The sequence below is a fragment of the Micrasema longulum genome, unplaced genomic scaffold (genome assembly GCF_059751315.1).
Source record: "Micrasema longulum isolate JH-2025_06_02 unplaced genomic scaffold, ASM5975131v1 h1tg000444l, whole genome shotgun sequence".
In the NCBI taxonomy this organism is placed as follows: Eukaryota; Metazoa; Arthropoda; class Insecta; order Trichoptera; family Brachycentridae; genus Micrasema; species Micrasema longulum.
The window spans coordinates 1,129,994-1,156,044 of NW_028277643.1; the positions used below are offsets into that span (position 1 = coordinate 1,129,994).

At 31.4% G+C, this 26,051-nt stretch overlaps 1 protein-coding gene across 1 annotated transcript; it reads right to left on the reverse strand.

Annotated features, from left to right (window-relative positions):
- Positions 1-18,147: 18,147 nt before the first annotated feature.
- Positions 18,148-25,465, reverse strand: LOC148281524 (uncharacterized). The gene is made up of 2 exons (XM_088226603.1): positions 24,618-25,465; positions 18,148-18,316 (listed from the first exon to the last, which is right to left on the reverse strand). The coding sequence occupies exons 1-2, from the start codon at positions 25,463-25,465 to the stop codon at positions 18,148-18,150; spliced, it is 1,017 nt and encodes a 338-aa protein (XP_088082729.1).
- Between the last annotated feature and the right edge of the window lie 586 nt (positions 25,466-26,051).

Consider the following 26,051-nt stretch of genomic DNA (forward strand, 5'->3'; position numbering starts at 1 on the left):
GTTGATTAATTTCCAATATCATTATGATAAACGGGAAAAGAGAACTACAAAAACCACGCACGATATTTTGTAAAAATTTTCCCCTTATCCAATGTATCGTATCGCTAATAAAATCACTGTAACTAAATTAGTCAAACGCCTCAGTTCGTTTACTTTATTTTTGTATGAGCAAGATTCTCGTTAGCCCCTAGAAAAAATCTAATCACTCTTCGTTAGGTAACACTTGACGGACGAAGGTCTGTCAATCAGACGTGTAGGATGTAGCTGTAGTCCTTTCTTTTTTCCTTTCTTCCTACCCTCAAAGCCTCAACTACACCCCGACCCCCTAATCCCACCCTATTCTGACACTCCCTCTTCAGGTATTGAAATAATATTAGGGTTGGATAGCAGTTTTTCTTTAAGTAAACTCACGTGCAATATGTTTTAGGATGTATTGAGACGGATTTAAAAATGGTGCACGGTTTCATTCCCTTTACTTACGAGTACGTGCATAATATGTATTCGGTTATATGTATACGTGGTAGTATTACAGTGAAAGTCATTTGGTTAATTGTTAAGTTTATGGTTATATAAACCCAACTAAATATAATATTATCTATATCATAAATACAATTTAACAAGTTTAAAAAAAGGTTATTAAACTATTAAATAGTAATCCTAGTAAACAAACTAATACCACTTTCAGACAAAGGGATTTTGAGTATTATTCAATCAAAATCTAAAACCTACTTCCACTATTTATTAAAACAATTAGTAACGAGAAAATGTGTAAAGATGTTATAAAAAATGGATGGCGAAACTACGTAGGTAGAAGTAAAATGGGTTGTCTCATTCGCCCAAATCAATATGGAATCAAATCCTCCACAAGTGTATAGCTTATGTTAGGTTTTTGTTATTTTAATTGTGAGTTTTGTAATATAAATATAAATGTATACATACCAAGTTTTTAAAACAGTCTGGATATTTTATTAATTATCTCTGTTTATTCTCAAATGTAAAAACATTTCAAAAAAGTATATTCTTAAGTGTCCTCGGCACGGGTAACCCCAGTGAGGTCACATTATTATTATTATTGTTTATAGTTTGTAAGAGTAAAATATAAATAAATAAATATATAGTAATTTTTTATGGCCTCTAATTATGGATGGAGACTGCAAAGTAATTATTCTTTATTTAAATAAAATAAGTACTAATAAATAGAGGTTTACTTCAAATACACATAAAGTTTTCATAATTCCGAATTTTTCAATCACCTAATCAATTTAAATCATGACATTAATATAGACATAGGAGTTAAAATCTTACATACACATAATAAGGGATTAAAAGTAAATAATATGGAAGTATTTCACATTAGGAATGCATAACGAAATAATTTTCCTTTGATAAATAATCAAACAACCTTTCAATATAGTCCATTACACGATGTTCCATTGTAATTACATTTATGAGCACACACTATTTATATATGTGTTTATTTTTTTCTTATATTTAAAATATATTCAAGTAAATTGCTATTCTTTAATTTTAATTGTATTATTTTACTCTATTTTCTTACTTTAAAAAAATATATATATTTCTGTAAACTATTTTTTATGTTTATTATTTTATACGTAAACAGTTTTATGTCTGTACTCTTTTTATTTGATTATTAATTAAAACTAATGTCTAAGCACCCGATGAAAAACTATTATTGAATAGTTAATCCGGACAAAATATATTTTAATACTTTGTTTTCTTTATAATGTATTGATATTGTAATAATGTGTATATTTTATTGAATAAAGACTCCATGAAAAAAAGTAAAAAAATAATAAAACATCTAAGAAAGTATTCGTTCACTTTGTGATTGTATTATGATTAACCATACAAACACTTTGATTAGTCTTATGTGTCCAGTCAAGGGACACAATCAGCTGTGTAAATATGATATACTTTCTGAGCAGTTATTTAGTTTTTCTACTAAGTTTTTCAAGTTGGTTTTTATTTTATTTTCTACCTCTATTGCATACACCATTATTGGTCTGACACATGTTTTTGTGTATTCATATCTTATTTCCAATCCGCATGTGTTCATAGTACCTTATGACATTTCTTAGGCATCCAGATGTTTTACTAACTGAGATGGATATCCATATGTTCTAATCATCACTGCCACTATGGCTGCATCGTCTACGTGGCATGTGATGTTAACGACCTTATCTCCCTTAGTAGATTTACCATTTCTTTCATTCTTGAAAGCGTTTTTATAAATTTATTCTGCTTGTGTAAGAAACGGTTTTTGGCTTATAATATTGTTGTGTTATGTTTAGTTAAAAATGTGCTAAACTTGCTTTGTTTCTTTGTTGTTCTCAACATGTGTTTTTTTTATGTTGATATTATTTAAGTCCCGAATTGAGTTATTCTAACTCCTGGAAATATAATTACCATGTATTTTACTTGTTTAATACTTTATGTCATAATATGATTTATCAATAAATAAAAGTGGAAAAATAAAGAAGAGGAATCTACACTATGAAGTGGATAATTTTTAAGTATAAGAATTTTTAACTATTGTTTTATTGCAAAATAGACCAAAAACTATCGTATAATTTAAAAACTTGTTACAAATAAAATTTTGTATAAATGTGCTTTTTCAAATAGGGTAAACATTTCGCCACTTAACCTTTCCTACGGCTAACACATACAACAGATTTATATTGGGGGAGGACTTATATTAGGGGAGGTACGCCTAAGCGTACGCAGTCCATAAGAATACGCATTGTTTTTTTTATTTATTTTATTTTATTGTGACTATTATTTGTATAATTATTGATATACATTCAAAACAACTTATTACTACTACGAGACTTTATTAATAATCTAGTAAAATTATATTCGATTGTATAAATTGCATCTATCTTAAATTAAGTTTTATTAAAATTAATCTTAAATAAATTCGAATAAACTGCTTAAATAACATATAATGAGAACTAAATTTATGTCTATATACAATTTTTAGTTTTTCTTTTGTGACCATTGGTGTTCACATATAATTGGTAAAAGATGTTTAGTGTTATTATTTTTTTATTTTATAAATTGTATTATATTGTGATATCTTTTACTGTTTGTGAAATGAAAATAAATAAATAAATAAACAGACATTAGCTTGCCTTATGAGCGTAGGAAAATTTTGGTACCGTACGGTCTACGAAAGCTAAAAAGTATTTTTAAAGGAATTAAAAAAAGTAAATTAAAAGTGAATGTCATTCTGGATTTGTATTGCTATTGGCACTATTGTGAAGACCGTAAAGCATCGAAACAGATGTTCAGCTTAAAATGGGCGTAGTTTGTTATCCGAAAACAAAAAAGAGCTGGACCAAATAACGAACAGTCAACATTTTCGTCCTTTCATTACAGAACACATTTTAGCGTTTCATTCTGTGACTTTGTTTTAACCTATTTTTTAAGTTGTAATTACGTAGAATGGCTAATTGCCGAGTAGAAAAAAGGCCAACGAGACATGATGTAACGGATCTCTGCGGCTTACGATGGCTTAAGCTAATTTAATTTTCCAGGGAGCATAGTTCAATTATGATTACATGTCTAAGTAACGTTAGTACTAAAAATGAAAAGTCCATAAATATATTTAAAACAATTTTTTTTTTAAATCACATAATTAAAAAAAATTGGCGGCTTCCATGGTGTAGTAGCTAAGACGCTTGACTCTCACACGAAAGGTTCCAGGTTCGATTCCCGGTGAGAACACAAAAAATAAAATGTGATTTTTCTCATTCCTGGGTGTTTTGTGATGTAATTCACCACTGTCATTGAGCCTCCTGGCCTGCTGTGTTGCAAAAATAAATAAATAAGATTAATAATAAAAATAATGTGACCTCAGTGGGGTTACCCGTGCTGAGGGCACTTAACAATATACATTTTTTAAAAACTATTTTTCATGTGAGAATATACAAAGATAATGAACAAAATGTTCAGACAGTTTATACACTAAGTATTCATGTTTTTATTTTATTTATGTTTCCTATATTATTCATATTAAAAAACGCATATCGTATACCTATTATACTATTGAAATTGGGTTATGTTACTTTACTATAAACGAATAATTACAATAGTTTCATTAATTTATGCGTACATTAAGCATTTACAGAGCTTTTGACTTGTTGGCTGATTAAATTATGGTTAAAGTTTGTAGGTTTTCAAGATCTTTTTAAATTTGTTGCGAGAAAAATATTGATGTTAAAACAACCTAACCTTTTAACCTATTTTAATAGAATTGAAACCATTAGGAGCTTCGGCTCTACGAGAAATTGGATACAAAAAATGTTTTCTTACGCGTGACAAAAATTAGAGTTATAAATACGGCAAAGTTGCTCGAAAATCAAAGATTTCATAAATACAAAACCTTGAAAAATCATAACGCTGATAATTGGTACGTAAAAACTAAAAGAAAGTTGGCTTAGTTCAATAGTTTTTTTAAAAAAAACCACTGAGCTTCCTTATTGTTTTAATTTCAATCTTTTTTAACTGATTTTTTTGGTGCGAGTGGCCTTTAACGAACCAAACTCGATGTTTATCCACCTTTGATCAAACAACCAAAGTTCAACACTTAGTTCGTCAAACGTCCAGTTGTCAAATTATTTTTGCTACAATTGAATGCGCGTGATTATTCAAATCATTCCCGTTAATTTGTCTGTGTTAATTTCTGATCCTTGACTTGATAATTTGTTGTCTTTGATGTGAAACCTTAGAGGCTACATCTAAACATTATTAACGTTTCTATGCACTCTGAAACTAACGTCTCTGAAATGAGAATTGGCTAAATTAATGTCAGACGTGAGAGCATACTGACGCCGACGCCCCCGTCCTTAGCCTGAAGTTATCCACATTAGACAGAGATGCAGTCAGCAGTAAAATGAAAATATAGTTAGTAACCTGCATTACCTTTGCGGACAAGAGGACATACTTAAATAATTGGTTTAAAGAAAGTTACACCCGAGTTAGAAACATTAAAACTTTGAGGAACGAACAACGTATTTAACTTTGAGGTTTACGACAAAGATAAAATGCAATACCCTTTTGACTGGTATTTATCAAAAATATTTTGAGCATGTTTTGAATAGGCACTGTATTTGTCTAGGTCCAGGTTGATGAAGAATACGGTTCTGCGTGTGGAATAGAAAGAAAACCCTGAACGAGTGATTTAGACATTGACTACTTTCAAGAAAATATCCTGAGAAAAGAATTTAAGTGGGAAGGAATCAGCCTTGTGGTGTAGTAGTTTACGCATTTGCCTACCATGCTTGAGGTCTTGAGTTCGATTCCAGGCAGGGTTGACGTTAAGTTGTTTCGAATATGGTTTACCACTGCAATATTTCAATGTCCCTGGACTAGCACCCGAAACGTCAGATCGTTTAATCTTTTCAAAAAAGATGGAGATCATCTTTTAGAAAATATAATGCTACACGGTGTGTAAATATGAGAGTTTTTTAGGATTTTCAGTGCTTGCAGAGACGGGTTGTGGTCCGGTGGGTAGTGTTGTGAACTCCAGATCAGTCTGAAGTTCGAATCTATCACAACATGTTTTGTATTTTCTAATTCGGTTTTTTATGACTAAAATAAAATGGCTCCAAAATTAAAAAATATTTATTGAAAAAGAAACAAAACAAACTTGTCATTGGCTGGTTAATTGATTACTTTAAGCAGTGCGTGATATTTTGAAAAACAATTTTTAATTTTGGCGTTTTTATGATTAACTCAATTTTGTGGCTCATTTTTAATGAGTTGATCTTACTCTTAGAAAATGAGAATCAGGATGTAGTGGAACGGGGTTTGAACCCTGGACTTTTGATCCGTGAGTTCGCAACACTAGTCACCGGACGACAACCTATTTATTTTGAAAAGAGTATAATATTATTGAGACTTGTAGTAGTATTTTTCGAATTAATTCGAATTTTCTGTTGTTAAAAATGTAAAAAATACTCAAAGATGGTAAATAATGATATTCTAGCATCGATGTAAGCGGCTCGTTGTTTCGTCGTATAAATATATTGTATAAAAAAGGCTATATTAAGCCATTTTTCAATAATATTTTGGATATGTTCAAATCTTTTAAGACAAGGCTAGACTTTACTCTAAACGGAGTTATATTAAGCCCGATTTTACAAACAAACATAGTTTATTTCATTTTTTTTTTTTTAAACACACAGACATTGACAGTTCGTACCATAAAGAAAACAGGAAAAAAATATTAGAAGTAAATCCCAAATGGCATAGTCTGCGTGTGAATATACTGATTTAAACGTTGAATATGTATGTATTCAAAAACAAAATTTTCTCTTTGCAACCGGTCTATTGTGAGGTACGCACTAAACTAAATGTTTCGTTTTAAAGTTATATTCATAAATCAATGAATTAAACAATAAACATAATGGTGTTCTGGTCACTGAGGTATAATTAAGTAGCGATGATGCTCGATAGAGCGATAGTTTGAAATTGTGTTCGAGCGTTATCGCGTCAACATTGTCATGCAAAACGCGTAGTAGAGTAAAAAAGACTTACTGTCAATTTAAAACTGTATGTCGCACTTTCTTTGCACTGCTTCATATTTACTAAACATAATTAAGTTATAACACAAAACGGGTGCTTAGTGCTGCATCTAGTGTAGAAATATATCAATAGTTCTGGTATTTAAAACGGTATTGATTTCCAATAAATATTTGAAGCAGAAACTGTGTGATTTTCTTTGTTAAATAATATAACAAATATGATATAAAGTTTATATTTGTAGCACGAACTTTGTGGTTATTCATTATGATAAAATAAATAAAACAACTTTGTTTTTAACCACTAATTTTTATTTTTCACCGACCGGTTTCAAAGCAAACAAGCTTCTTTGTCAAGGTTTACATAACTAATGAATTTATTCCTTTTTATTTTATTTCTATCATGTTCACTAAATACTACACGTAGACCCAATAAATCAAGTGGTTTTTTTCTATATATATTATATATTTATTAATTTAACAATGAATAACTATTGTTTTATTATATAGTATTAATTTAAATGGATTAACATCGTCAAACCACATTATTAGTATTACACACCTTACCGTGATGAGAAAAATATTATTTTAAATAAGTTCACCCTAAATATACCTTTTATAAACGTTGATACTAAAAAGTTTTGAGAAGCATTATTAACTTTTACATTAGTCTTATTCGATACTTTCTTTCTACTTAAAACAGAAAATCTGTTATTCTGATTAAGTATATACTTTGAATTTAATCCTTTAATACCGTAGGCAGCTGATAAGTTTGTTTTATAACATTCTCTTTGTCCAAATTCTAATCAAATCAAAACCCTATAATATCAGTGTCTTTCATTTCCTAATTAAGCAATAAATATCTGGAATTATTATCATTTCGAATTTATCTAGATTATAATTGTCGTATTTAACAGAAACCCTGTTTCCACGTTTCAAAAGGCTAATTTTTTGTATGTTTTTTTTTCAGTTTTAGCTTTCATTTGATTACGCCACAGTTTGTTTATTTATTTATTTAAAAAATAAAGTACATAAAATATTTGCATTTTAGCGGACTTGTTGCTAAAAACAGTATATGTTAACGAAAAGGCGGACTGTAAATAAAAAACGAATTTCATTCAGTTTTGTGATTTGGAAATATTTGAGAAAGGATAGGAACATGGAATGGACACCTACCTTTAATATGATCTGAATGTTCTTCAATTTCTGGCACTGGATGACAAAATGAACTTTAAAATATAACATTTTTTTCCACGACGCGAGACGATTCCAACCACTTTTTATCCGATTTTATTTCAAGTCAAAAATGTTGTTTGGTTTTTGTTCTAAATACATATCTTCTAATATTGAACTTTTTCTATTTTAATTTTAGGTAGGTACCATAAGGATGGGTCAAAGGAAGGGTGGGAACGAAAGGTAATCGGCCAGGAATAGTATCGATAAATGCTGTTATTTACTTAACAGTATATTCCATAATTATTAACAAATTACAACTATTTTATAATAGACATATAGAGCTAGCAAGTAATATAAACTTGTTGGTAAAAATACGTATGATTTACACATTACATTATGAAGAATGTGGTATCAGTTAATGAGTTTAGAAGTAGACAGGAAGAGAATATAGGCTAGAAAAAAAATTATTTATTTTTTAATGAATGGATAAAAGGATTCCTCATGTTGTTTTATAAATAAAATTCAAATTATAAAAAAATAATCTAATGATGATTTTTTTTAAAGTACATCATAAAAAATGTTCCTCGGAAGTTTCACGGTATGGCCCTGAAACACAGTGTGTAATAAGGTTTCAGGCGTTTCTTAAAAGTAGCCAAAGAAGGTTTCTTACTACTCCAGGATTCAACATTTGAGGATCGAGGATAGTTATAAAAAACTGTTAAGTCCAAAAGTTCAAAAGTTGTTTAGGTCTTCGATCGAGATGTATTGCAATTTTCGAGTTTCAAAGGATTTGTTTTTCGATTGCAAACCTAACCCAAACTTACTTTTTGTGTTATCCTATTCCAAATATTATTTGCGGTGCTGGTAGCATGATTAGCTGTTACTTGCTATTATGAGTGTTATTGTTAGATACAGGGGAATATCGAAGACCAGGCGTATTTACAGGGCGTATGGCCTGTCATTGGCTGGTTTAAGTGGTCATTTTACAAACTGTCTAGCATTCACAATTCTGGGTATGTTTGAACATCCATGTATATTAAATTCCTCCGATTTTCGTTTTTTTAAGTCAAAGAGATGAATACGTAATAATACGTTGAAATACGCACTATTCTTGCACTTAAAATCGTAACTTACTGTAATTTGATCAAAACTTGTAAAAATATCCTCAATTTATTAATTTATTGCCGAAAAAAGTTCAATTTAACTCACAATGTTACAAGAGCAAAATAAGAAAGTGGCAACTTGATCAAAAGTTTATATATGAAAAGAAACTTATGTGTAAACATTGTAATTATTCATGTATTTTTTTGTTTATTTTTTTTTGTTTATAAATGTATATTCTAATCTTTCCGTCTGTTAATTATATCAGTTAGTTCATTGTTTTTATACATAAATAAAATATAATGTAAAAATATAATCTCCACCAACAAGCTACAGAAAGTGGCTTGGTGGGTTTTAAGTTTTAGTAAAAATATGAAAATTGAAATTAAAAATGTAAAAATGTATAACTGTTTTAATTAAATTAAAATAAAAAAAATACAACGAAAATATTATTAAAATAACTCTTTTAATTGTTGGTCGTGTCCAGCCGAATAAAAAAAAGTCATGAGTTTGAAATAAAACCAGAATATAAGATAGCTACTATGTTGTAACTTCAACATTCTGAAATAATAAATTGAAAAGGGATAAGTCCACCTCGTGGTGTAGTGATTGGCGTGTTTGCTTACCATGTTTGAGGTACCATGTTGATTTCCAACAAAGTCGACGTGAATTTTTTTTTTTGTGTTTTCACACTGGAATATTTCTTTGTTTTTGGACTTACACCGAAAGCGTAAAACTGATCACCTTACATTTATATAGCAGATAATTTAAATGCGCTGCATCGGCTGTTCTGATGAAGTGCCCTATACACCACCGGTGCAGATATATTTGATGATGATAATGATATTATTTGAATAGGTCAAGGCAGTATTTATTTTTAATTAATTATTGTAACTCATAATTATTGTTCCAGTGTTAAAACTCGATATTTAATCAAAGAAGACTTTATTATCATGTTTCTTATTAAAAAATAATAAAACTGTTAAAACGTTCTCGCAGCGTTGATAACATGAGTGCGTGTTGTGTCGGATGTGACGTGTGAGTCCACAAGATGGCGGGGGGAGGTTGGTGCTTGCGAATCCTGTGCTCTCAGGGTGGGTTGCTGGTGGCCGTGGTAACCTACATTCTCCTCGGGGCGCTGATGTTCCACCACTTGGAGTCAGGGCCCGAACAGCAGAGAAAGGCCAGCGTTCAGGCCTCTAGGGAAGACTGCCTGAGGGAGCTTTGGTTGATTACCGGTAAGTGAATCCAAACTATTTTTTTGGAAGGCTTGAAAGTATTATATAAGAATGAATTCTTACGTAGAAGTTTGCAGGGACGCTAAAAACCTTTCCACTTAAAGTCGAACCGCACTACGGCGTGGTTGCACATCAGCGGCGCTGCGCGACAAAATTTTGTATGGAGTTGTGATGAAACGGATAGTGGTTTGGTCTAATATCGGATTTTCGGCGAACTTCTAAGACGGATATCCAGCCCATTGTCTTTTTTTTCACACAAATAAATTTTTATTAAAAATTATTTTTTGATATTTTTTATTTATTTGCGTGTTAGATTCTTTTCCTAGAGAATCTATTAAGCACTGACAAACGTTTTTATACAAAAAATATTTTTTTTTTGCATAAATGCATTTATAATAGGAGATACCATAATATTACTACTGGGACAAAATAAGACATCGCCTATTCAATTTCTCATTTTAGGACAATTCGAACCACGTTATTGTCCCGTGGCTAGTGTCGCAAACTCACGAACTCATGAACCCCAATTTACTAAGACTTGAAAGCTATTTTCCGATAGAGGGTTATATACAACTTTTAAAAAATGCCCCCCAAAATAGAAATATTTGCGTAAATCATAAAAACGCCGATATTTCTTTTACTTAAAAAAGGGAGTTTACTTGTTTCGGTTTTTGTTGTTTAACGACCGCAACTGTCTTGATTCTTCAAATATATCAAACCCCTCAAAAGTTAAGACACTGGGTTATTGGGCTTTTAGGCTATTGGGTTATTGGGTTCTCGAATTCTGGGTTATTGGGTTATTGGATTATTGAGTTCTTGGGTTCTAATGTAATAAGGTCTATTTGAATTTTGGTAAAGGACACTAGAAATACAGTTTATGAGCATAAATAATTTCAATCACAATTTGCAATATAAGATTGATAATAGTGTTTTTCGCAGTATTTTTTTTGTCAAATCGAAGATTCAAATTTTTTTATGAAGGTAAACTCATGACCAGGCAATAATTTTGGAGGAATTTTATTATAATTTGTTATGTGTTTTGTTAATTTCAGTAATTTCCATATTATTTTTAATTTTTACACATTTTAAAGTATCTAAACAAATTTATTAAAAACATTTTTTTATCGAGTCTGAGTGTTCTATGCCGTAATTCACTACTGTCATTGGTTCTCCTGGCCTGTTGTGGTGTAAATAAAAGAATAAAAAAATAATTTTAACCCTGTTTGTTTAAGTTAAATGCTATGTTAATTTGTTCAAAAGTAGTAAACTGTTTTAAACTCTAAATGACTGTTTAATAACAGGTGAGAATTTATATATAGCAAGTTACGAATAAAAATACCTTCCTACTGATTACGAATAACTTTTAAATTACTTTCCGAGGCACTATAAATTTTCCACCCTCCTCCAGACATAATGAACTTTAACAGTTTTCTAGATTCTTCGGTAACTTGTTTAGTCTGGAATACATATTGGCGAAGATTGAGATTTGGGTATTTAAAGAAAAATTTCAATTCAATTTTCTTCGGAGAAAAATGCTATGACGGGAAAGCCACTTAACCGCAAATTCTAATTTAATATAAAAAATAAAAAAATTAAAGCAGTATTATATTGCCTTTGATATAATTTTTTTTTTTAAATATTAATATTTTTTGTTTAGCAATAATGTGAGTAATTTGCTTAAATCTGATAAACAATATTTAACTGCCGCTTGGGAGTTATTATTAGTTAGAAAGATAATTATTTTGATAGAGATTAGGAACACATACAAAAATGCTTTTGTAATGACATATATATGTACATTTGTAGGCTTATTGCTGAAAAGACATTTCAATGAATTGAAAGATGAGAGATTAAGGAAGAGAAAGGTGATTTATAAGGATAGCTACTGTAGAAACATCTTTAAAAGTGGATGGGAGATGATGCCGCAGTCAAGCCGCATAGACACTATTGGCCTTACTTATAAACCTGGCATATAAGAGCTAGTCAAGTTTGTTTTTTTCGCACCGTTTTGACAACGCTCATCGTGAACAAATTTGTAAATATTTCATTAAAGCTATTGTAGGGGACTCCAATTCTGGTGAAGATCACTCATAAGCGATCGGCTAATTATCGACTCTACTACTTGCTTGGCAGATGTTTTTAGTCCTGTGGTACAGGCTATAATGTGGTGTAGGAAGTCGGTCGAAATCCTACATCCAACATTTCACGCGAAGCACCCTTTTGCTCGTCAAAAGGTTGCTTTACTACATGAATTTTGAAAACTATTTATTGTAGACCAAATTAATAACAATTCGAAATGCACGAGATTTTTTATTTAATATATTCTTAATACAAGCACTGAATTTGTTTTTATATATATATTAATGTGATGTCACTGAACTTCTTCTAAACGGCTTAACCAATTTACGTTCGGTTTTCAGAGAAATGTAGATCTTTGCGCTGCGCGGGTTCGTAGATATTGAAATCTTTAATCTAATATGTAAAAAAGAAATGAGGAGCATAAATGTTTTGTTCATCAATCAACCAGGGTTACATTCGAGGAGAATGCAAATACAAAAAAATGGAAGAATGTAGTTTTTCTTTGTATAATTTTTTTTTGTTTTTGAATGTTTATAAACAGCATCCATTTTTTATGGATCCCTGTCAATTTTTTTCCTTACATTCCTTATAATTTATTACCATTTATTTCACTTAACTGGATCTTTTGTAACACTAAAAAAAGATTAACTGACATTAAATACATTTTTGAAAATCGCATTCATGAATAAAGTGCTCCCCTGTTGGTGAGAAGAGCCGAGTTTGACATTTCAATATATGTTTTAATTATTCATTTACATTTTTCATATTCGTATTTTTTTTAAATTTAAAGTAATGGTCCTTGCCGAGGGAACATTTAAAATTACTTTAAAACATGCCTTAAACACGTGTTAAACATAATTTTGCTCCGGAAATTTATTCTATGAAAACAAAACATACGATAATAAATCAAAACAGCTTTTTAGCTATTTGGCCTAATCTACTCATCAAACTGTGCGCAACCCACCCCCATTATCCACTTCCTGGTATCAATTCAACAGTGACAGTACTTACCAATTGTCCTTGTCCGAATATTGGTTTGAAATATGGTTTTAATTTTATTTTTTTTAAGGAATAACCCGCTTTGCCTCTATTTTGAGGCTTGTCGGCAGGTAGGCTAGAAGGGGTATGAAAGGAGGTAATGAAAAATACACCACTACACCCAGACCAATTTTTTTGTTTTTTCTGGCAACTGGCGGGAATCGAACCCGCGACGCCAGTTTCATAGTTGGCCGTCAAAATTTAAATATCTCATTGTTTCTGAACTAGAACCTGGAGCTGGAGCGTTAGACGGATCACCTTTTTCTTGTGTAACAAATACTCTAGATATGCTGCATTTAGTGAACCACTAGGTGCGAATACGGAATTTATGATACTTGTTTAATTTTTACTTATTTTAAACAAACACCAACTTTTCATATATGTGTAAGATAAGTGTAACTTAATCTATGGTTTCTTAACTGGTTAATAAGCGCGTTAACGAACTCTCTGTTTCCGTGCTCGGGGGGCCGGCCATAAAATAATAGCGCGTAAAGACGCGTGCCTTCGTACGCACTTTACGCGTCAAAGTCAAGTATTTTAAACAATTTTACATTTTTTACATTCGGAAACATCTGTTAGTAGCTTGATGACTGGGCAAGAGGAATTATTTAAATTATCAATCCTACAGCGGTTCAAAGGGGATATTTTAAAAATTGCCTAAAATTTCTCGGCCTGCTAGGAACTGCCATAGCAATACCTAGCGGCACAGAAAAAGTTAAAAGAGCGGCTCCATCATCTAGTAGCAAATGATTTGATGAAAACGTTGTATGTACAAACCAGATAGCGATATTTTCTGGAGCATTTATTTTGAGCAGGACGTCAAACAGCGGCGCCGTCATTTGCAGGATGGTCATTGTACGAACAGTTTGCAAGCGTTTTTTCTCGTGTGTTTTTTTGTTTCTAAAAATGAGTGCAAACGTGATTTGGACTATCAAAAATGACGGAATATTGATTGATTTTGCAAGAAAATTGTGAAAATGTTAAAATTTGCACTAAATCTTGAAATGCACATAGTGTAGCATAATTTTTAAACACCTCGCTTTCTTCCATAATGTAGTTTTGACTTCTGATCAATCCATATCTTCATGGCTTGTTTAGATTGTCCATTTCCTGCCGTAGTATGTCTCAGTTTAATGAAAATACGTTAATTGAATTAGTTCATTTAATAATTAGGCGATCATGGCTGCTAGATACAGGCATCTCTGGGGTGCTATTCTGAACCACTCTCGTGGCACGAGAAAACAGTTTTTCTCGTGTATTTTGCATGTAAATACGGCCACGACAGCGTTTAGTATAACAACTCTGGTCACCTTTAAAAAGGCCGCCTTGTTATTCCCACCAGATTACGACACATTATGGCCACTAGATAACGGCACTGCTTTCTTAGGAAATCGTGTGTAGCTTTAAGAATCGCTTTCAAAATGGCCAGGTTGTCATTTCAAATGCCCCCTCACAACAGTAGGTATTACGTAATGTATTATGATGTCTACAAAACTATTGATCAAACGATGTCAAAAAGTATTGTACAGCCTCGAAATAATCAATAAAACTTGTCATTTATTACATTTTAATGAACAAACTAACGTGTGATAACCTAATTCTTTTATATCTATCGTTTCCTTGATATAATCTATTTCATTTTGTAAATTGTTTCTGAGAAGTTTACTTTTAAGAGAAGAAAACAAACAATTTACCTAACTCAATAATTTATTTCACCTCTTGAAAAGATAAGAAGCAACTTCGCCTTTGTCTTTTCTGTGACAAAATGTATCGCTGGAATGGTTTGAGAAGCTCATTAAAATAATTATAATTACATTATTTATACAAAAGGATATTAGATTTTTAAAATAAAATAAATTTAATGAAGACTTAATCATCTTAAGAGAATTACTTAACGTTCAGTTGTTACGCATGTTTCAATACGAACTGGTATTGTATAAAATGTAGGTATAGTTTATTATAAAATAAGTAGGTGATAGATCATAAGTCTTTTCAATGCCTGGGTTTTGCTTTTTGTTACACAATGAAATTCTCTTTCCCGGTAGAAAAATAATAAAAAAATTACTGTTATGAAGACGCTGTATCGTTTATTAAGCATAATTTTATATTACGTTTTTTTTCTTTCTTAAATGTGGAAGAAACATTTGTAGAATGACAATAAACATTATTTTAAAGCATAAATAACCGAAAAATAAGGAAAAATCGTACGTAGGTAAAGCCTGTGTGTGGGTTTTATTAAGTTTAAAGGAACTTATTTTAAAATTTACACACACATATATGAATATATATATATATGTAAAAATACACAATATGAATATGTAAGTGTTAAAAATAAAAAGAAACATATCATACACTCAATTAAGCTCAAAGAACCGAGTACATATTTTTATTTTGCATGTTTTTTAAAGGCATGATCGGTGTATTTCATCATGTCTAACTAACTACCAAAACTAAAACAAAATAGTAATATGTTGATTTTGTTCAAATTATTGTAGACAGAATATTCAAAAGATGTTCAAACATATGCAGAATGGTGAATGTTATGCAGTTTGTAAAGTGGCCCCAAAAACCAGCCTTTAAACATAGAAAATTTTAAACTTGTGATAAAACATGTCATAACGTAAGAACTCATCAACTTATTGGATTACAAAAAAACGTGGGTAGTTTTCGGTTCATACGTTTCTTGGGTTGTTATGCCGTAATTTTATTAATTTTATTAGTTTTGATTTGGACACGATTGCAATTTACATCAGAAAAGGCTACTAGTATTATTGTAAAGTAAATCTGCGGTGTTGACTTTTTACCTAAATATTTCATATCGGGAGTCAACCCCGAGACCACATCCACGGTGTGCTTACCAATATTTTACAGGGCAACATTAGTTCATTGTTTTTCTGGCATTGGAGAGTAATGTAAACTCAAGAGATTATGCAAAGCTAATTCGGAAATAAAAGTTTGCGGTTAGCAGAAAGGAAAATAGGTAAATTAACTTGTAGAAACTATTGACTACATTAACACGAGTACCATCCGAGTTTCTAGAACCTGCTTTTCTAGCGATAAACTTAATCGAGAGAACACTTAAAACTGTAAAGTTTCAATGGGGGTGGCATCCTCTTTGCCAATTTTTGCACCCTTGCCACTGCTCACAAAAAGTCACGTACCGAATCGATAAAAATAAATACAGCAAGCCAATCGAGAGCCTTTAGTCAAATTTGCGAGGAAAAAATCAGATCCTGCGGCGTTCCGATAAAAAAGAAATAAAACATTATCGTTAATTTGTCTCAGGTTGTATTATTTTAATGTACTATAATGAAATGCGAAATAAAAAAGATTCTTTGATGTTGGTAATTTAAAAAGAAAAGAAGCATGGACAAGCTTTTGTCCTGATTTTTTTCTTATTCTCTACAGAGTTTTAATAAATCGCGGAACGATGAGTAATTATTTTAAGAATCTCTAGAAAATATCTCCGAGCTTATGAATTATTCCCGGTGACTCATCATTACTTACTCGGGAATAATAATAATATCGATAAACACAGAAAATCAATCACTTCGACAGCTTGACAATGCCCTTGTCAGATAAAAGCTGTCTAGATCAATTTTAATTTTGTAAGGATCCAACACGCACTAATGTATCGTCTTTCGCAAAATGATAGGAGAATCAATATACAAGCCATTAAAGGTACATATATTATATCAATTCAGAAGTTTGTTGTATTTACAGAACTGTCAAACGCACATTGAATTCATAAAGTGGGCGAATCATTTTCAGAAAGAGTGGAGTTTTGTTCAATTTATTGCGAAGACCGACGGCATTGTTACCAAATATATGTTAGGCTTTTTTATTTGAAAATCAGCTCAATAAACAAGGCAATCACTTATATTTTAATATAAGTTTTAAACTGAAATACTCAATACACTACCATATATTTATTTAAAAAAAACATTTAACCTACAACAGGTATCTTCTGTCTGAAAGCGTTAATTGATCAAATACATAAGTGAAAGTGTACCAAAATGTATATTTATTTCTATTTTTCTTCCTATTCCACATACGTGGAGCATTCGGACATCACCAGACGCCTTCAAGAGACCTTATTGCTAGCCAATACTTTCGCCTCCTTCTATGCCAATCCCGCATCCTTTATTTCCGCCAAATAAAACCGAAAACCGCCATCAACGGCCTTCGAGGACGGCAGGAGCCCGTACGTGAGGAGAAGAGGCAACTTGGGTTAAGGCTGGTCCGAGACAATCGCAGCACGTGTCCAAGCCAGGTACACCGATGCACCCTCAAAATGCTCATTATTGGAAGCTGTTGCGTCCATTTTCTAACTTCAAATAAATACCGTAAATCGAATGAGTTCAAAACAGTTTAGTGAATATTTATGTGCCACTATTTTTTGTCTCGGAACTGTCAGATTTACCTCTGTTTATTTTTTTAATAATTTTTTATTTTCTTTTATTCAGGAAACATATTAAAATTAAATTGAATTATTTCATTTAAATGTGGTTTAAAATTTAAAATATTTTCTATGTAACGAAAATGATTAAAATACGCTATTATTGGATTATAAATCCTTATTGTATAAGTGTTTCAACAAATAACTGGTTGTGTTTAAGGAAATGATAATAATGATGATAAAAGTCCTTCCCAGAACTTATCCTACTGAGTGTGATTAAAAAGGAAATAAAAAATAATCAATTTTATGGTGTCCAATCTTTTTTTTCAACAAAGTATATACTTTTATCTGTCGCCGACTGTCAAAATATTATATTTTCTAGAACACACATATACTCGTTACAATGCAATGTAAGCTGTCCTGACTTAAACCGATTATATCGTTTTTACGGCCTCTAATCCTAATGAGAAATGTCTCTAGAAGGCTACCAATAATGGATTAGGATAATGGTTGCCCCTTGTTGCGTCGTGTGGAAGAGGTTTTAATTTGTCGGACATCTACAGACCATAAACTAGATGAGTTCCATAACAGGAAACCAGAAACAAAAGTCATTACCGATGCTCAACTTATAATGAAGCTCGACCACAATTTGCTTAGCAAGCACGGTGTCATTTGCATTTGAAAGTCCGGAAACATAGTGGTAAACGGGTCTTTCGTAGAAGCTGATGTTTTCCCACTTTCTTGAAAGGTGTAGTTATTTTAAGGCGCGTTTCCACGTCTTAAAAGTCAACACGGATATTTCGAAATTCATTAAGGCCGCAAAAAGGAAATTAGGACAAAAAAAGAATTCTTAACTAATGTTTCGAATAAAAAACAATGAAGAAAATTTTAAAGAAGGGAATATTGAAGTCTAGACATTTACAGCGTTTATGACATGTCATTGGCTACTTTATACACCGCGTAACATTTACCATTTTGCCTATATTTGAACAACTAATCTTGATGTTGGCGAGAATCTGAATTATGTTACCAACGTACTAGGCAACGTCTTAAAACATTTTGCAATTTTAATGTTTCTTCAACAAAATTTTGAGGTTGTCCAGTTTTTGAGGACAAGTTCTGGATTCAACCCCTAGGGAGTTATCATTAACATTAATATTTGTTTTCTATTAATAAATTAATTTTAATAACTCCCCGGGTGTTGAATTCTGTTCATGTTCACGAAATTTGGCCAAACTCAAAATATTGAAGAAATTTCGAAATTGGGTTAATTTATAGAACAGACATTCAATACTAATAATTCGAAATATATTACAAGGCAGAATTCAAGACGTAAGCAATATGTAACGAATTATGAAATCAGGCCAGAGTGCAAATTTATGACAGGTATACTATAATTGATAAATTTAAGAAAATGTAATTATAACAGTTAATTTATGTAAAACGAATGAATGACAAAAAAATGGTGTAAAGATAAACTTACAAATGGCGAGAATGAATGGTAACTGAGGACGAGGACGAACAAAAAATACGAAGCATTTTCACAAAATCCAAAATCTCTAATTTGATTATTTGAAAAGCAGACACGACCAAAGGGCGTGTATAACAAGCTATACTATTGTAGAAGAAGCTATAAACGTATGTCAGGATAGACAAATGTGGCGGTCTATCCTCTCTGCTTACCCCTATGAGAAAATGGCGTGATGGCAGTAGTAGTGTGAATAATTATGTAAGTATAATTCGAAATAAGATTCATTAATAGGTACTTTCGCACTGATATTTCTAAATTCAGTTTCACTGGGCAGCTGAAAATACTGATAATTCGAAAAAATATTAATTTGTAGGAAAAACAAAAAAATATTAACTCTTAGGAAATAATTGAATACTGATAATTTGTAAAATATATGGTTTTTTAATTCGAACAATTTAACGGTAAAAAAACAAAACTATTTAAATGAGAGGAACTAATTCAAATATCTTGAAAAATTTACACAATTTATTGTTAAATTGTTAGGCAACGTAAAAACACAAATAAAAAATTACAATTTGCTAGCAAGTTCGAATTAAAAGCATAATGTAATACAAAAAGTAGTTTTTTCTTTATATTGTATTTCTTGACTTTATCAGAAACCAATACTGGGACTTTTGTGTTGTAGCCAAACATGCTAACCGGTAAACTTGGAGACAGGTGAAATAAAAACAAGTTGAAAACTCGGTTTTTTATTTAGTCGGGGTAGTAGAACAACAATGTCTGAGCGAAAAATGCGACATTGACTTTCTGAATTGAAAAAGTTACATAAAAGTTTTTTTTTCCAGGTTTAAAAAATATGTATAAATAACTAACCCAAGTATCAAATGGTTTACTTTTGTACTTATTAAGTTGTGACATAAAGTGTCAAAAAATTTAAACCGCTGTCACGTAAATTTGAAAAAAATCACATTCGTTGTTGTCCAACGATCCTGACGATTTGATTTCTTGGCTTAGGACCAGTTCGATGTAAAAAAAAATTTCCTTCGTTATGATGAAAACGCATCAATTATTTAACTTTTAACTATATTTAACCAAACTCATATTTGCGCAACTGGTCCCTAGTATGATCGCGGACAAAAGTTAGTGTTTATTTTTAGTTTTAATTTTTTTTAGACGTTTTGTTCCCGACAGCACCTTTTAATTTGTTCAAAACTTTACTTTGTGGAGTAACTAAATATGCAGTAACTGTCATATTTAAAAATAAATTTACCTTTATGACGTAACTGGAATGACCATATCCAAGAAAAAAACAAAAAAATATTGGTACATCGTATGAACCTAATTTAAATGGAAACCTTCTCCACAACAAAGGCAAATTATTATTACCTGAATTAACAGTCTATTGTGTATCTTGGGGTCCCCAAATATCGTTGAAATACTAAAATATGTGATTTAGCGATATAACTCTGTCCCATAATTAAATAAATAGATACAATTTTACATAAACGTCATCGTAAATGTAGGTGCCTCATTTTGAGGTGTATTCGAATTACCCCCATGTATTTTTTCAAGTTATTTATTTTTAAATGCTCGCCAAAAGATCGCCTTTTAATTTATTTTTTTAATTTGTGAAAGGTTTTTCGGGATTTTTCAAAACTCTTTTTTTTTTAAATGTGATTTCACGCATAAAATAATCAGCTTCGTAACATTAATGAAAGCTATAAAAGTTTTGACCTAAAATGGAAAAATTAAGTTCAAGCGAGTCAGACTTAAATTTTCAACTTAAAATTAAAAATCTAAAAAGGCAATTCCTTAGTTTTTGAATAACTTTTGAAACATTGCTAAAGTCTAAGCTTTTGTAATAATATAAAAAAATAGTACTTAATACGTTTTTATTCTCTGAAATCAGCCTTCAAAGATACTGAGGTGGAAAATTTCTTAGTCGTTCTCCCCTTGTGGTTACTGCTTTTAGTGTCGCCATTTTATATCTAAAAGTTATTTTTTGTTAGTTAACACACTTTCTATGATAATTGAACGTAGTTATGCAGAAAGCAGCCAGTCTACAATTTCGAAAATACGGGTGTTATCGGGTGTAGTAAGATTAATTTCATGTTCTGCTAAAAACATTCAGACTGCTTTCATACAAAAAACGGTAAACATCACCTTCTGAAAATAGTGCTGATCACAAAAACGGAATTTCTCGATTTGAAAAAAACACCCACAGGACTAAAAAAATCTTACGGTACTTTAAAATTCATTCACACTGTTCAAATACAAAATAAGATTCTGGTTGATAATACCAAAAAAACTAAAATATTCATTGTTAATCATTTGTCAAAGTCAAAAACATTCCAACTGTTGTGGAGATTTGATAATTCACTCTTCTCACAAAGGTGCTATTATCGCAGTTTCACTTTTCTATGGCTGACTGCTTTCTGCATAACTACGTTAAATTAGTCCTAATAATTTTTCTACAATACAGTGCAGTAAAAAAATGAGTTACGGAAAAAAATCCCCAAAAAACCTTCCTCAAATTAAGAAAATTTTCTAAAACCCACTAAAAAAATCATAACTCAAAAACTACGCGAAATCGCGGAACATTCATAGCGGTGATTCGAATACCCCTCAATATGAGGCACCTACATTTTACCTTTGGACGTCACTTCTCCGGCCACTGACTATAAATGTTGTATTTTTAAGTAATATCTAATTATGGTTAAACTATATTTGTATAAAAATTATCAACATTTCTAAACTATACAATATGTAGATTTGAAAATTATAACGAACAAAAACCTGTCGTTGGCTTGTTGAAGTGATCATTTAACTTTCTGTGCAGCATTCACCCTTTTTTGATGCGAAAGTTCAAACATAAGTGGCCACTTTAACCAGCCAATGAAAGGACATAAGTCCCGTAAAAGCCTGAACTTCCATAATTCCTAATCTAAAATGTCTGCATATCTATTTGAATATGTTAATAATATATATTTATCTTGATAATATTCTCGGAGTAGACTCCTGCAGCAAACCGTATGCATGCTGAGTAACTTTTTTTAAATGAAACCAAATTTCCATAGTTGCTGGCGCTGCATGTGTACTGTGTTCAACAAGACCATTTCCATGCATAAACAGATATTCTCCGAAGAGCCTTTACTTGTAAACGTGCTTATCTTCGTGGTATTTCAACGAAAATTCCACATTATACTTGTAAATAATTACAAAACTCAAGCAAAATTACAAACTTCAAAACGCTTCAGCTTGTCCAATTCAAACAAGGTGTAGATGCATTTAGAATGATATTTTTACTCGTATTACCCATTTTACTTTATTAAAAAAGCCCAGACATTTAAATATTTTTTATGCTTTATTCTGATAACCAACAGCTATATTTATCTTTTATATACAACGAAAGACATTACAAATAAGCCAATTACAGATTTTCACAATTTGTATCACAGTAAGTCAAAAAATATTCTCAAACATAATTTTTTTTTAAAGTTTAATTTTTTTAATTTTTTTAAAATTATGAATTTCATAAATAGTATATGTTTTTGTAAAATTCTGAACATATCTTCTTTTACACATCTAGTAAATGTTATCACTGTAACTCCAAAAAAAGAGACTAACTCTTGTGCATGGAGAGTGACTTACACTGTTTTAGTTGTTTATTTATAGGAGTTTTTATAATTTTTAATATGAGTACATGAAAAAGAAAAAGAAATACAGAGTATATTTAAAGAAAAAATATAAAACAATGATACATTAATACTAATTAAAATTTAATTTTGTTTTTACACGTGTTCAAAAAATTCCTTTAGATTAACTATAAATTTATTTATTTATATATTATTTTTAATAATTTTAGTTCATTGGGAAGATTATTATAATTTTTTATAACTTTAAAGAAAAAGCTATTTTGACCATGATTTGTATGGAATACTTGATTTAGGAATTTTAATATTATGTTGGTATCTAAGTGACTTATTCATCTCAAATTCTTTTATTTTTTCATCTTTATAAATTTGTATAATAGAATTTATTTTATAAATAGTGTCTACTGAATGAACCTTAAATATTTTATATAGACTTTCCGTATTGAATGTTGAAGGTTTCTTTAAAATGACTTTAATAATTAATCTTTATACTATTTTAAGACGGTTTAATAAGAACAGTTATCCAATGTAAATCCAAAAGAAAAGAGAAAAACACTACCAATTATTTCGAAAGCAAACACCGCACGTCATTACGATTATTCGCTTATAAATATATACACTACATTATTTTTGGTACGTGTACTTGTACACACACAAATCTGGATTTTTTCCCAAGAAGGAGTAGGTATATATTTTACAAATACAAAAATCAAAAATGTTACCTGGTGTGGATATTCGCTAATAAGCGGAATGGGGAATGTTGTAGTACCTACTTAAAGTGGCCACTTAACCCAGCCAATGACAGGTCATAAGCCCTGTAAACGCTCGAATATCCATAATCCTGAATTTGAAAAAAAAAAATTCTACCTCATCTCTGTAGGGATATAAATAAAAATGTATACACTACAATTTAAATGCGAAAAAAGTAAAATAAAAATACACAGTAATTAGAGTAAACGGAAACTATCCTCTGAACTTTCTTTAAGTAACATAAAAGATGTCGATATATTTGGCTATCGGAGATATGCTCTTTTTTTTTCATTTATTCGGATAACCAACAGCTAAAATTATCAAATATAAAAACTAAAACCAATTAGCCTACAACAAATTTTCACAAATATCACCACATCATTATCTTATCATTCCCTTTCCACACCTAATGGTGCACAGGGCACTAAATTGGTACACCAATCGCATTGTATCTTGATCATTTTTGTTACATGAAGGTAAGATAATCAGTTTTAAGCTTCAGGTACCAGTCCAGGGACGATGAAATATTCTAGTGTGAAAACACCCTTTAAAATAAATAGTTCATATCAACCATGCTGGGAATCGAACCCGAGAGCTCTTTCATGGCAGGCTAACGCGCTGACCATTACACTACGAGGCCGACAAAAAAAATGGCACCACAGTTAGTTAAAATATATACTCGAACATAAAATTAACAATTATCTAAATCCAAACGAAAAACACTACAAAATCATTTCGATAGCAAACGCCGCACATCATTATGCTTAAACTTCTTAGATTTTCACGGCCGTTAAGATGCACAATAAGTTTTTCTGGGTTATTATGCCGTGTGTCGTTCGTACTCTCTACCGACGTTTCGGATCGCGTTACAGCGTCCATCATCAGGGTTGATGTTATTTGTGTATGAATATTTGGGACTTGTACCGTGTCGTAGTCGTTTAGATTAATGTGTACCATTATGCACTTAGGATCTATACCGTATCACAAATCTGTGTTACATTGCAATCTTTATGCGATTTCTTTATGACTGGGTACCAGGATGTTTTTAATCGCATCCCATCATCTCTGTTTATGTTGTCGGGATGTTTGTAAATCTCAATTGCTTCTTTTACTAGTCGTGTTTGGTGGTTCTTTGGCCTCACTAAGATTATCGGCTCAAAGGCAAACTTATGCCCCGTTTCTATGTGGTGCTCGGCCAAGGCCGATTTTTCGGGGTAGCCGAGCCTGCATGCACTCATGTGCTCCTTTACTCTCTTTGTTATATTTCTGGCAGTCTGCCCGATGTAAACCTTAGGGCAGTTTTTACAATCCAATTTGTAAATGCCGTCGGTTTCGAGAGGATCCCGGTCCTTTGCTGATTTAAGAAAATCTCTTATTTTTGCCGACGTGCCGAACACAGTTTTAATCTGGTGTTTTTTAAGGATTTTGGAAATTCTATCCGTAATATTCTTTACATATGGCAAACAAGCTATCCCTTTATAGTCATCGTTATTGCTGTCATACGTCTTGTTTGTGTTTGATATAGAAGCTATTCTAGCCAAAATCTCTTTCTTTTTGTATCCGTTTCCTTCCAGCGCGTTTGTTAATATGTTCAATTCAGTTTCTAAACATGTTTCTTCACAAATACGAGTCGCCCTTCTGGCAAATGTATTTATGAGACCCAGTTTTTGGGACGGATGATGGTGAGAGGTAGCATGAAGGTACCGATTAGTATGAGTCGGCTTTCTATACACTTTATGGCCCAGGCTCCCGTCTTGTTTTCTCATAATTTCGACATCAAGGAATGGAAGGACCCGTTTTTGTTCTTTTTCCATTGTAAACTGTATAGAAGGATGCAGGCTATTCAGGTGTTCTAGGAACACTTTGAGTTTATCTGATCCATGATCCCATATCACAAAAACATCATCAACGTAACGCCGCCAGACTTTGGGGACGAAGGGAGCAGTATCCAAAGCGGTAATTTCAAAGCTCTCCATGAAAAAATTCGCTATTACGGGTGAAAGTGGATTACCCATAGCTACTCCTTCTAGAAGGCCAAAGAACCACCAAACACGACTAGTAAAAGAAGCAATTGAGATTTACAAACATCCCGACAACATAAAACAGAGATGATGGGATGCGATTAAAACATCCTGGTACCCAGTCATAAAGAAATCGCATAAAGATTGCAATGTAACACAGATTTGTGATACGGTATAGATCCTAAGTACATAATGGTACACATTAATCTAAACGACTACGACACGGTACAAGTCCCAAATACATAACATCACACAAAAACGACTACGACACGGTGAAAATTCTAAGTACCTAACGTAACACATATTCATACACAAATAACATCAACCCTGATGATGGACGCTGTAACGCGATCCAAAACGTCGGTAGAGAGTACGAACGACACACGGCATAATAACCCAGAAAAACTTATTGTGCATCATTATGCTTGTTTGCAAATAAATCTATTTTAATTGATTTTGTTATTTTATTGAAAATATTGAATTTTCGCTGTAAATATGAATTTTGCACTTAATAAAATATTAACAAGAAGAGTATGAAGAAGAAGGTTATTCCAAAGAACCTTTTGAGAAACATTAATAG

Excerpts from the sequence above, each read along its gene's own strand:
- LOC148281524 (XM_088226603.1), bottom strand. The coding sequence starts at position 25,465 with ATGGGTAATCCACTTTCACCCGTAATAGCGAATTTTTTCATGGAGAGC. Across the intron at positions 18,317-24,617 it reads CACATAGAAACGGGGCATAA|AAAGTGGGAAAACATCAGCT; the intron begins GTTTGCCTTTGA and ends ACACCTTTCAAG.